This window comes from Hyalella azteca, unplaced genomic scaffold (genome assembly GCF_000764305.2).
Source record: "Hyalella azteca isolate HAZT.00-mixed unplaced genomic scaffold, Hazt_2.0.2 contig7231, whole genome shotgun sequence".
Lineage (NCBI taxonomy): Eukaryota > Metazoa > Arthropoda > Malacostraca > Amphipoda > Hyalellidae > Hyalella > Hyalella azteca.
In genome coordinates, this window is record NW_025937359.1 from 295,257 (window position 1) to 307,952 (window position 12,696).

A 12,696-nucleotide genomic window follows, 5' to 3' on the forward strand; every position below is an offset into this window, starting at 1 on the left:
GTAGTTTAGTTTAAAATATTTTCAGGTTAACAGGGCACGTTTAAAAGCAATGTAAATTGGTTTCATTTCTCAATGTTTCACTACCGAGATCAGAAGATAACAGCGGCTCAGAATACTATAATATAGACAACAATATAGCATTTTTTTAACGGTACACAGGTCATTTTATGTTCAGATTTTATTTTATTATGACGAGTACAATGCCATGCAAGAAATGTCTGACTGAGTTCATTTACTCTTCAAGTTAATACAATTAAACAGCGGCATGCTGTAATATTTTCGGCGGGGTAAATCAACCAAATCAGTTATATATATTTTGACACAACATTGTAAGGTGCTTCGGTGCGACACGATGTGAAACTAGTTAATCGAAATTTGTAATCGTGTTAATAACTTTAGTTTAACGGTAGAAAATTATTATATGAGTCAAATTCTAATCACATTACATCCTGATCCTGAGTTAAAATTAAATTTTTCAAAGCAAGTGTCTTGTTCATAATCGAAAAACCTTTTTAGCTTTTGACACTACCTTGGCACTAGATTTACATTATTGACTATATTATGTTATTTTTTCCCACGAATTAATTCAGTCACTGAATCTCATACGAAATATTTCAATAGTTGGCCGTGGTTCAGCTTCCACAATTGGGCTCACCTCGAACTCAAATCTCTATATACTCATTAATACTTGCCACTTGACTGTAAAATTTATAAAATATGAAACGGATTCAGAATTCGCAACTGAAATGACTGTCAATTCAGATTACTTAATAAGGTACAGTCGCCAATGAAGGCTTCCGTGGAATTTGAGAGTTAGCTCTAATTTATCCTATAAAATTCAGGGTTCAGTCTAAAACATATATGGCAGCTTCTTCCTGCATATAAACGAAAATTCAGTCAATAAAATCATATTTTTAAGCTACAAGAACACTTCAGGGGCTGGGTCGGAAGTGCTTGAAATCCTAATCGTTTTACTGGCTTCTGTGGAACCAACAATCTGAGCAGAGACATTTCCACCAGAGCCATGGTCAAGAGTTTTTGGGTCGGACACACGAACGGCCTCATTAGCATTCGTAATCCGATTATCAAGGGTGTTACCTGTCGTCCAACTTTTGTCCTCTCCCTGCTGAATAGAATTATTTGGTACTTCGTGATTTGAAGAATGTCTTATTTCAGTTATACTGGAATAACGGATATTACAACTGTTTGTGGCTTTATTTGGTACGCTTTCGCGACATTGCTGTGAAATATTCACGTGAGCTGATGAACCATTGATTGATTCACCTTTCAAGTTTCCCGTAAGTTTTAACTCGTTGGTATGCTCCAATTTCTCCTCAGATAGGCTCAACTTGGCTGAACTTGTGGTCACGACTGACGTTTGTAACTCCCTTGCGCCAGGCAATGCGTCGGAAAACCGAGTGGCAATGGCAAGTGACCCGAGCTTGGATGGCTCATTATGAAAGTAAGGTGACACATATGTGCTGCCATGCGGCGTGTTTTCAGGTCTTGTTATTTGGTAAAGTGAAGAAGATGACAACAAATGTTCCGACTTCATCGCGTGCGAATCCTTTGGAGACTGCGCCTCGCTGCCATCGCTCGACGATTCTGGGAAAAATTAATGTTTCAAATTAGAGAACCAAAATTATATATACATTTATATATAATAATTAACACACAACCTTATTTAGCCTGCATCTATTTGCATCAGTTTGCAGTTCGACTTATAATGAAAACACAAAATGACAACGTGAATGTTAATGAGATTCGCACTGGAAAACTATCATAGCACTCCATGGTCAGTCATATGTTAAATTAAAGCTGACATTAAAAAATTTTCGTTATTTTGTGAATATGGACGTCCGAATAACATTCCAAGTTGAGGAGGCGACTTGTGATATAATGACAGGAGGTCGCTGTACTAACACTTTGTCCGGCTACTAAATGTACTAATCGAATCTAACCGCAATATTCGGCCTTTAGTTAGGTCAGTACTTTCCAAATATTTGGCACACCATAGTTGTAGAGCATCGGGACATGGCCATTAAGTTGGGCGAAAAAATTGAAAGGCAGTCTCAGAATTAGCAATATAGTCAGTAATTGTTAGTGTTAAATTATTAGTATCAGCATTATTAATTATTATTATCATATCATTTCATATTTCGGAATAGTATTTCATATTGTCAAGCTGAAAGGTTTGATTGCCACTACACACAACCTGCTGAGCTGCACCGATTTAACCTGCTGGTATCTAATGAAACTAACATGAAAATGGCGATTAATTAATCGACGGATGGGCGTAAATCCAGAGCTGCTTCAAGTTGTGATTGACCATAAAGTCTAGTACTACAGATTTTTCCATGAGTCATGAAAAAATAAATTTAATCAAAATGTATGTTAATCCCCAACAGTCACACCGATGTTGTAGTGACAGGTCAAATCGCATGAAATTCGTTGGGATATCAGACAAAAAAAAAAAAAATCAACCGCCACAAACATCTGAAGATTTTCAGCCATTAGCCTCAATTTAAAAAAGACGCTGTTAGACAAACGTTTTTTCATTGTTAACTATTTTTTATAAAGAATTTATTGTGAAGAAATTATTAATCATTTCACTCGATTCCACAATCGCGAAACGCTGCATTGACCGCGCAAGAAATCGAGTTATTGAGCTTAGTTATATAAGCAGATTAAAATTGCTAAGACAAAAACTAAGGACAAAATACGTTGCACACATTAATGAAAATGAAATTATCACAGGGCATGCTTTGAAATCTGTACTAATTAAAATATATGACACTCATCCCACGAAAACTTTGAAGTTGAAAATGAAGTAGATGAAGAAAAAAGGCCAAATGTACGCAAGTTCGATTGGTCGAACATAAATAGGGATTTGGTTTTCGTCATCTAAAATGTGGCACAAATATATCATTCGACCTTTCTTACACCCACTTTTCAGAAACAGGATATCAGTCTGCTACGTCAACCTATATAACTTTCATTTCAACGTACATAAACAATTTCAACCAATAAAGAATATTCTTTCATATGAGCCTTGAAGTTATTGTGAACCCATTAACTCTCATGAAAAAGTTGAAACAGTCAAGCTTGAAGACCTTGACTCAACGGTTGGCATTGAATTGTTGCAGGCAACTACCCTCTGTAAATACTTATTTCAATCGAACTAATCGTTCAGTTTTAGCCATTCCAGGCGCCCATTTGCAGACCGAGAGAATTTCAATCAAACTGAGTTTGATTGAAATTACATATTTACAGAGGGTAGTCGACAGAGGGTTTGGAGCCATACATATTATTCATATGTATGTCTCCAAACTTGAGCGTTCTTAGCTGAGAGCGACAAATTAGCTAAAAAGCAGTTCCATGTATCAACACGAGCCTCTCTTCCTGAATTGTTCTGAAAGCCTGCGATCACTAAAACATTATTCGAAAATTCATTTAAGTATCGTATGTTATGGAAAATGCCCAAGCCGGTTTTCTTATCGGGCCAATTGGACACATCGGCGGAGCATAAAACGCTCCTAAAATGAGCGTGTTTGTTTACCTTTAGCCGCTACATTACTCTAGGTGAGTCTCTGGTCAAGAAAAAAGTATATAGAAGGCCTACGGGTGCATCTGGGGATCAACATGGGTGGGGGTTTCTGACATAACCTTGTTCACGTGTTTGTTACGAAAAATGAACTCTGCTCTAATCTTTACATTCAAAGGATTCGATATGACCAAGTTTTCTTCTCTGAAATTAAGAGCTGTTACGCGTTTTTGCTATCATGGCGAATTATTTTCGGTACTAAGTTGGTTTAATGTAGCCGTGAACTGTCTTCGTAGCAGCACACTTTCCGCGTAATGTAATTGCTTTCGAGGCCCCTTAAAACTGTCTATTGCAGGCGACGTATCATTCAGCGCGCGGACATGTGCATGGAATCAGCCTGCTATAGTAGCCGAGTGTTCCGGTAATAACTGCACTTCCTAATATAATCTCCCGTTTGTCAAGCTATTAAGAAGTTCTAAAATCGATTGCACCGGACAACGTAACTCAGGCAGCATTTTCATCCACATCCGCTGAAGGCAACGTATATATGTACATAAAATTACTTCAAATCCTTTATTTATTTACGTTCACGTATAGTGCGCAAATTTATTCTACGTCTTATGCATTGTGTGCTATAAAATCTTTCCTGGTGAGAAATTGTAAATAAATTTTATGGATTGGTTACTGATAAATTTAGATTAATAGTATGCAGAGACACTCGCATTAATATTTTGAATTTAGGTAAACAACAAATTCCTCATATATAAGTATGGTCTAATATATTTTCAATTATATTAGGGACAAAATTTAACCAAGGTAATTTAAGTAGTTATTTAGGGGTTTAGGATGAACAATTACATCCAAAAACAAGCGATCAAATCTCAGTTGACTTAGTAAATTCAAACTCCAAGTTCAAGTTGATTTGATATCATTTTACCATTTTGAATCCAATTATATTCAGATGGACTTTAAGTCAAGTGAGACGTGATCAATTTGTGCAACACTTCGTTCTTCCTGATCACTTACGATTTTTAAAAACCCATTCAATAACAGTAATTGAGAATGTGCATCGTTAGGAGCTTGACTCGTCTCCTGAGTAATCTGAAAATTTCAGGATACGGTGAGGTAATCTAGGAAATTTTTTCTTACAATTTATTTTAAATGCACAATGCACGAATTCGTCATATTTTAATTTTGCTCACGATGATATGTGATATATTTGTTACATTTTTTCATCGACAATCGAATTTACTGCAATTCTTTCGTTACCCCTCCCACCTCCTCAGACCCAAAAAGCCCCACGCACCTACAATCAATCTAGTTATGTGCTATGCACCAATTTTCATCTCCTACTGCCTCTTCTATTTCTACGTCATCTCTGTGGCCACCATGTGCCACCTCTTGTTTTTCCCATTTTTTCCTTCTGACACACTGACAATAACAGCTTGCAATATTTTAATAGGAAATTTTCACTGATAAAACGGCTAAGGAACCCAGCACTTTCATCCGAAATGGAGAAACTTGATACAATTTATCATATTTTGCACCGTAACCAATTTGAGACCTACAATCTGAACACATTTGACTGACTTGATAATTAACAACGAAACATAATCTGGACTATGAATAGATTAATGCTGCTCATGTCTCTTGCTATGATGTTTCTGGTCTATAAATAATGTTTCTGGTCACAATCCACAGCTTATGGTGCTGTGGATTGTGAGAGTCCTGTCCAGCCCCATGTGGAAATGCAAAGGAATTCTTTAATTGAGTGAAATGCGAAATGATGTTGTTGGTGGACTTTCTATCTCTTAAACTGACGTCTCGCCGACACAAAGATGATACTAATTAATATATTTCATATTTGCTAACCTGCAAAAGTTAAGCCGTGAGCAGAGGGAATGGAGTGCGAGGCGAGGGACCTGTCGTGGAGGGAGACCGTCGTCACCCGAGACGAGAAGGATGTCGGCGCCACGTCAGCGTCGTCCGTCGTCTCCACAGAGCTGTGCGAGTCATGCGCTGAATCATGAGCTGAGTCTTGATCTCGAGCTGACATACGAGAAGAGCGTCCTGCCGAGGCCTCCAGCTCTTGAGAAGAATCGCTGTATGCCAAGTTTTCCAGGGACACGTCTCTGGAAACGTCTTCAAGACTTCTTCTACCAGAATCAAATTCCGAGTCAACGACTGATTGTTTTTCTGAATCTCGAGGCTCTTTAATTGACACTCGCTTTTCCCCTCTTTCCATGATAGGCAGATTGATTGTTTCACATGTCAGTCTTTGTGGTGGAGTGTTTTCGTTTGTATTTGAAGGCAAATTTCGCGATTTTTGACGCGCTAAATCCTCTTTACTCACTAATGAAGTCGCGAAATTGGCTTTTTGAATGTTAATAATTCGAGGAGATCCATCGGAGACGTCTGCACCGCGAAGATCGGGGGGTTTTGTTGCAATTAAAGGAGCAGGTGTGACTGTTTTATGAACTGTGGCTTTACTTAACTCTGTCCTCTCACTGCTGCTCTTTGACTCTGTCGATGAAATACTCGTTCTCATTGAAGCGTTTCTCTCGTAAATGTCAGTACGAGGATATTCTAATGCCTCTGTTACAAACGCTGAGGCATCTTTACTGCCCGAAAGCTTGCTGGCTACGGTAGATTTGTCGTCTGAAGAGTAGATTGTAGAAGCGCTTTGGTTACCTACCTCGGACATCTGTCTTATAGGTACAACTCTTCCTTTCCCCTGAAATTAAAAAAAATGCAATTAGTTTTGGAATATTGTAGCAGAAACATCCTAGAAGTATATGGAATATTCAATGAAAGAGAATGCTGGATTTGTGAATTTGAAAAATTGAAGCGGACAATTATATTCATTGTCATCTCCATATAACTGAACCTCATGAATTGCCATTGTTAAACACATGTTTTTAGAAGCTAATATTAGGATTAACAGGTATAATCTGGACATACTTTTGCTTGTCTTTCGAATAAATTCTGGGCAGACTCGGACTTGGAAGGAGTTTTAGAGCCCGGAAATTGTTGTTGAGGTTCATTACTTCTTCCTTGCTTATTTTGTTGGTAATACAATACGCTGTCGTCAAGTATTTCTTGCGCCGGCATATTTTTGGATAACGATGCCTTAGAAGTACTCAAGCGTCGTTCTTGAAATCTGGCACCAGAGTTCGGCGTGACTTCTTTGCTGCCTGACAGCCTCTTGGGAATCATGTCTGACAGGCGCTCGTGTATCTGCATTAACTGTTGTTTGCCAGTAGAAGGAGGTGCCATGGCTCCTGCTGCGTGGACTGCATGTTTCCTGCTTCCAGCTGACTCCGGCACAACCTTTTGCTTCACTGCCTGACTGCTGGTCACGCCTGAGTCGCTTCCCGTACAAGTAGCCGGTACGTCGCTCAACGTCTTCCTCACTTTACTGTGATCGCTCACCTCCAGCCTCTCACATCCGGAAGAAGATGGCTGCATCAAACCCTACAAGCAACGAAAATGTTTGAATATCATCATTCGATTTAACGTAGCGTATCTCGCTTGATAGAAGTTCGGCATGAATCATTACAGCAAGTGACGAACAGGAAAACTCGACTCTAGAATAAGAAAATAACTACACTGCATGGAGTATACCCACCGTTTCGAGCCCGACGTAATCTCTTAAAGACTTCTTTACAATAGCAGCGTTGGGCGAAGACGGAGGGAGGTGACAGCTCAGCAAGTGTCTCATCGTCTCAGGGGAATCTGAGCCACCAAGCCGCCAATCCCAGTCGTCTTCTTATTATATTAAAACGGGTAAAAGTCAAAATTTTATAAAACTTTAATTTTTTTAACCTCGACTTCATCTTTTTTCATATAGGTACACCCTCATAGGAGGAGAATAAGCTTGCTACAAATGATAGAAGTATATGCATTATACATACATTATTTTTCAGCGATAGCTCTAGCCTTATAAACTTTCTTCAATTTGGTACCCACCAATTCATAATGAAGAAAAAAATTTATTTCAGGTCATTCTAGAGTCTGGACTGACTTCGTCCAAATTCTCAAATATGCCACTCGACAACTGCTTAAGAACACATGTGTGAATATTCTTTTATAAACTATACTTCAGTTTATTATGAAATATGGTCGTGGTAGCTCTAAATTTTCCTTAACCAACCAATATCCCCAACCTTATTCTAAGTCGCAAGAGACCCTGAAATGAATGATATGACTCACTAACCCGAGGCCGGAGCGGCAAGCGGCTGCTGCCGGGCAGGTGGAGCTGGCCGTTGTTCAGACGAGCTGGTTTAACAACATTATATTATTTATTGTATTGCTGTATGGCATGAAATCTTAATTTAAACTCTAAACTATAGATCGTCTTTAATCCTCATACTTTTAGACAGTCCAGAAATGTGAATACAACTGTTAACGATACAACTTTTATGTAACATGGAACCTACCCACAAATCTCCTTGTATTTCATGAGAACAGCACAATTTACTAAAAAATCAAGTTGAAGCTTTAATGTCAACTTCAATTTTGCCTAAATAATTATCGTTCCAATTTATTATCAGGATTCATCAATACATCCACTCATCACACCCGCCTGCATTTTTGGACAGTCATATATAACAGAAACTATATTCTCGCAGAAAATTTTTTGAAATGCACAAACGCAGTTGCAAAATAATGTCATAAGATTATCTTGTCATATGATTAAGTTTCGAAACGGTCACGATGAAAGATCAATATTGTGTCCCATGGTTTTCACCTTTGTTGAAACTTTGTCGAATATTCTAAAGTATGCGTTTTGGATGACGAAGAACTCGACGATGATGAAGAGGAAGAAGAGAGCGACGTGGTGCTGGTGTTGGCCGGATTAGCCAGCGCGGCGGGGCCAAGATTTGTTAAAACTTGTACAGGTGAATAAGACGTCGGTGGAATGTCTTGGGTGGCTTCGTTGGAGGCAGACGATCGCAAGGAAGCTTGACTTCGTTGGTGAGGCTTGAGGTTACTCGAGTCTTCATGCTGAACTTCTCTGTCCTGATGAGGGAAGAGGGAAGGAGCATGCTCGACCAGCAGCTCCACGGCACGCGTCTGGTGCACGGTGTCCACAAGGGAGCTCAGTGAGGCAGAGCCCTCGGCCGTGCGAAGAAGTGTTGGACCGAAAACGATTCCTTTGAAAATGCAGGGTAAATTAGTCACATCATGACACAAATAGGTCTAGAATATCAATTTCGTCTATAGATATAGGAGACAAATTACGGGAATGGGAAAACTTATGACCCGTGTTAGTCCCGTGGCTTAACTCATTGTAGATACTCAAATGCAGTGGTAATATTCGGAGTGTATCATAGTAAAAATAACAGCACCATAGTTGCATAATTACGTTACAATACAAATGCAAATTTCCCTCTGTACTTTTTTTCATCGCACTCTTTCAAATAACATTAATATAGCTTCAATCATAAAATGAACTATATATTGACTAAGCCCCTTTACCAAGATTAGAGGGTGGCATGTTGTTGACGTCGTGGTTGGCTGCAACTCGGTTCAGGTGAAGCATGAGCTCCGCCAGGCTGTTCTTGAAGTGCGCTGGAATCTGACTTATCACTTCTTTGAGTTGTTCAACAATAGCCTCGTTGTTGTTTGCATCCGCTGAACTATTAGCTGGAAAATCTTTCGCTATTCTGTGAACCGAGACACACAGGTTATATGAAAATTTTCGAAAGCATGAATAAATCATCTAAATCCAACAATTTATTCAAAAGTGCATCAGCTACAGATTAGGTTTCCAGATTGATAAACACAAACAGTTTCTTTGCAACGAGTTGGTTTACCTGATAAAATCAGGATAGAGTCTGAATGTGAAGAGCGGTTCTGGAAGCTGACGCAGATATAATTTCAAGACGTTGGCGATCACGTTAGGATGCTGATCCGTCAGATCAACAAGATGGTCCCCGTTTTCAAATGCTTGGCACAATTTCTCTACTCTCGTTTTCAGACCCGACACACGGTAAATGCCCTGTGGAAAGTTGGGCATGAGGTACAACGATGAATGATTTAATAGAGCTTGCATAGACATCGAATGGTCACCGTAACCCAGCTGACTTCGTTTGTAGACATGGGTGTCTACAATGCGCCAGTGCCATTTAAAGTTTTATACTCTTATATGTAGTGGGGGTCGAGACCTACAGAGTAGGGTGGAGAATTTTTTCCGAGTTTTTGGAGTTCGATTTCACAATAGTGCGGACTCACTATAGCGAAAAATTTATAATAAAAAGTGCATTAAAACGACGTGTGTACATTTTTAGACCCATCGGTTAATTACTCTATGATTCGATAGTCGCTACAAAATTTCAAAATAATTGCGAGGTTTTACCTGATTCAAGATTAATCTGAATTAAACATACAATATAAACGAAACATCGGGTCTTCAACTAGCATCAGATAGCCAATTGATCATTTGCTGAGAGTGAACAGTTGGGTAAAATGTAAAATGTACAAATTCGATTATTGATACGATTTTCTATTTTATTTTCTTGCAGTCGAATAAAATAACTTGTATTTCACCAAGATGCCAGATAATGTCTGCCACACTTATTCAGCCGAGACCTGCAAAGTTTATTTAAGCACGTGTAATAATGGTCCTAGAAGTGCATAGTGTTCTCTGAATTTTTGGGAGGCCATAAATAATAATTTTACCGATGCACACTCGATCTATGCTTTAGAAAAAAGTAACATTGTTGGCAGAATCCTCAACGGTCAAATACAATGCTAATGTATAACGTACATAACTTTCCTGTGCGTAATAAAAATTAGAAGAAAATTAAACTCAAACTATGCCTGACGTTTTTCTCTGCGTTCCTGTTATGCAGATTAATTGTTAGTATTCTATTGGAGTTTGTAATTAACATTGTGTTCACAATTTTTTCGGCGCCATACACATTGGTTGCAAATTGTCACCTTGATATCAGTCCCTCTGTGGTCAATCTCCTTGTAGTATTCTATTGGAGTTTGTAATTAATATTGTGTTCACAATTTTTTCGGCGCCATACAGATTGGTTGCAAAAGGTCATCTTGATATCAGTCCCTCTGTGGTCAATCTCCTTGTATTCTATTGGAGTTTGAATTAACATTGTGTTCATAATTTTTCCCGCACCATATGGATAGGTTGCAAAATGTCACCTTGATATCAGTCCCTCTGTGGTCAATCTCCTTGATGCACTTGCTGATGAGGTGTGGTACGGCCACCTTACTGTCCCCCGCGAGCTGCGCCAGGTCCACGCCGAAGGTGGTCATCTTCCGCGGCAGGCGCTTGTGGCCGCACTGGATGGCCAGTGTCTCCAGACACTTCTTGTGACACGCTAACCCGCACTGCTCGTACATTAATTACACATCTACATAAACTTTTATTATTATATATTATTTTTTCTGTTATTATTGAGGCGTAAATTGCCTTCATGTATTCGAGAATAAGTTTGTACAATGATTATCGTTCGTTTTGTCTATTTATTTAAGTTTGCTACTTCAGCCCTTTACCGGAACCCATACAAATTTTCCTCACGTTCCACAACGGAATCAGAACAGATGCTAAGTCAATTGATCTTATAGATGTTACTAAAACACTTTGTAAAACTCCAAATCACTGCAAAATTAAAGTCCGAAGCCTCAAAATGTTCCACACAAAAAAAATATGACTAAGAAATATTAAGAACTGCCCAGTTGCATTCCAACTTTGCTATTGTAATGCAATCACAAAAAAATTAAGACCTGATGACGGAAGAGAAATTGGGTATTAAACCGAGTAGAAGTATAAATTGAAATATACTGCCTGTCATAACTATATAGATCACTACCAAGCTCTATTCAATGAATAAGTCCTAGACAGTTATGCATGTCTGTAAACATCTGTAATTCGGACACCAAAATGAATTAGATGCTGATTTCAGAAACTAAAATGCCGGTCAAAAATAAAATCCTTGTCCTCGAGTTAACGGGTTGAATTACATATTTATCCATTCAAGGCTAATAATGAGGATTACTTTTTAGTCAATGTTAGTTTTTGGTAAAAATATTCGATCCAGGCAAAAGTTACAAAAAGTAAGCTATAAGAAGTACTTTAACACGAAGGAATTCACACGTTCCAATCAATGCACATTTGCGAATAATTTCCGCTAACCAAAAAAAAGCTTATCCATATATCAAAATCAGCATAGTTTAAAAATAATGTAGCTTCAAGCTAAATGGGTTCAGGCGTGTCCGTAAATATCTGAATAAATCGTGAAAATATATTTATGGGTTACATAGTTCGCACGAGTGCACGAATTATTACAATTCAAAAGAGTAACCCACCTCGCCGCACTCCTGGCCATGGAAGTACACGTAAGAGTCGCACTCACGACAACGTGAGGGCGTCTTGAGCTTCCTGAAGGAGTGGGTCTCGGCCGCCTTACTCCTGACGTGCACTTGACATGACCACGCGCCGTCTGGCCGAATTAGAAAGACTGCAATCAATCACATGTACAATAGGAGAATAGGGGAAGAAATAGACATGGCGGTCAACTGATCTGCTCGTGCGGCGGAGGATAGCAAGAGACGTAAATATGCGGCGTTGGCAGCTCGGTATCGGTTCGAGCCAGTCGCATTAGAAACGACGGGTGCATATGGTGAAACGACTGGAGAGAGACTTTATGGTTGGAGCAAAGGTTGGGTTTGGCAGTGCAAAGAGGCAATGCAGCCAGCATCCTAACAGCAGTTAGAGAAAAGTTCGACGTGGGCCCGCTCCTCGCTCGCGTCACAGCTCAGTGACCCTCGGAGTCGGTGTAGGCCACCATCAGAGGCGTTAAGGTCGGGACCCTGATCATTGACATGAAACCATTCCTGTTTTTAATTAATAAAATTAATTCCTTTTTGTTGGAATGGTGAGTGTGGGAAGCCTTATAAAAAAAACTGATCTGTGAAATCTTAGTTGAACAAATGCATAAATTGGTGAAAAGTCATCACTAATTTAATTACCGATTATTATTTTTAGCATTATAATGTGTAGCTATGCAATGAATATTTCTTTCGTTCCAGGATCAAGAGAAAACGATTATAATGGGGTTCCTTTTACGCAAAAAATGGAGAGAAGTGATGTGGTCAAAGCCCACTTAAATCAATCAACATTTTAT

The 12,696-nt window shown here is 39.0% G+C and overlaps 1 protein-coding gene across 1 annotated transcript in view; it reads right to left on the reverse strand.

The window, feature by feature from the left end:
• Positions 1-1,540: 1,540 nt before the first annotated feature.
• LOC108669272 (rho GTPase-activating protein 45) overlaps positions 1,541-12,696 on the reverse strand; it is an 87,464-nt gene continuing 76,308 nt past the window's right edge. The window contains exons 15-25 of the mRNA XM_018156577.2: positions 11,879-12,012; positions 10,712-10,900; positions 9,364-9,548; positions 9,026-9,213; positions 8,295-8,700; positions 7,761-7,822; positions 7,173-7,312; positions 6,506-7,018; positions 5,417-6,278; positions 4,571-4,645; positions 1,541-1,605 (exon numbers count right to left, since the gene is read on the reverse strand). Coding sequence (XP_018012066.1) covers positions 4,617-4,645; positions 5,417-6,278; positions 6,506-7,018; positions 7,173-7,312; positions 7,761-7,822; positions 8,295-8,700; positions 9,026-9,213; positions 9,364-9,548; positions 10,712-10,900; positions 11,879-12,012 — 2,708 coding nt within the window. The 3' untranslated portion in view covers positions 1,541-1,605; positions 4,571-4,616. The remainder of the gene's footprint in view (positions 1,606-4,570; positions 4,646-5,416; positions 6,279-6,505; positions 7,019-7,172; positions 7,313-7,760; positions 7,823-8,294; positions 8,701-9,025; positions 9,214-9,363; positions 9,549-10,711; positions 10,901-11,878; positions 12,013-12,696) is intronic.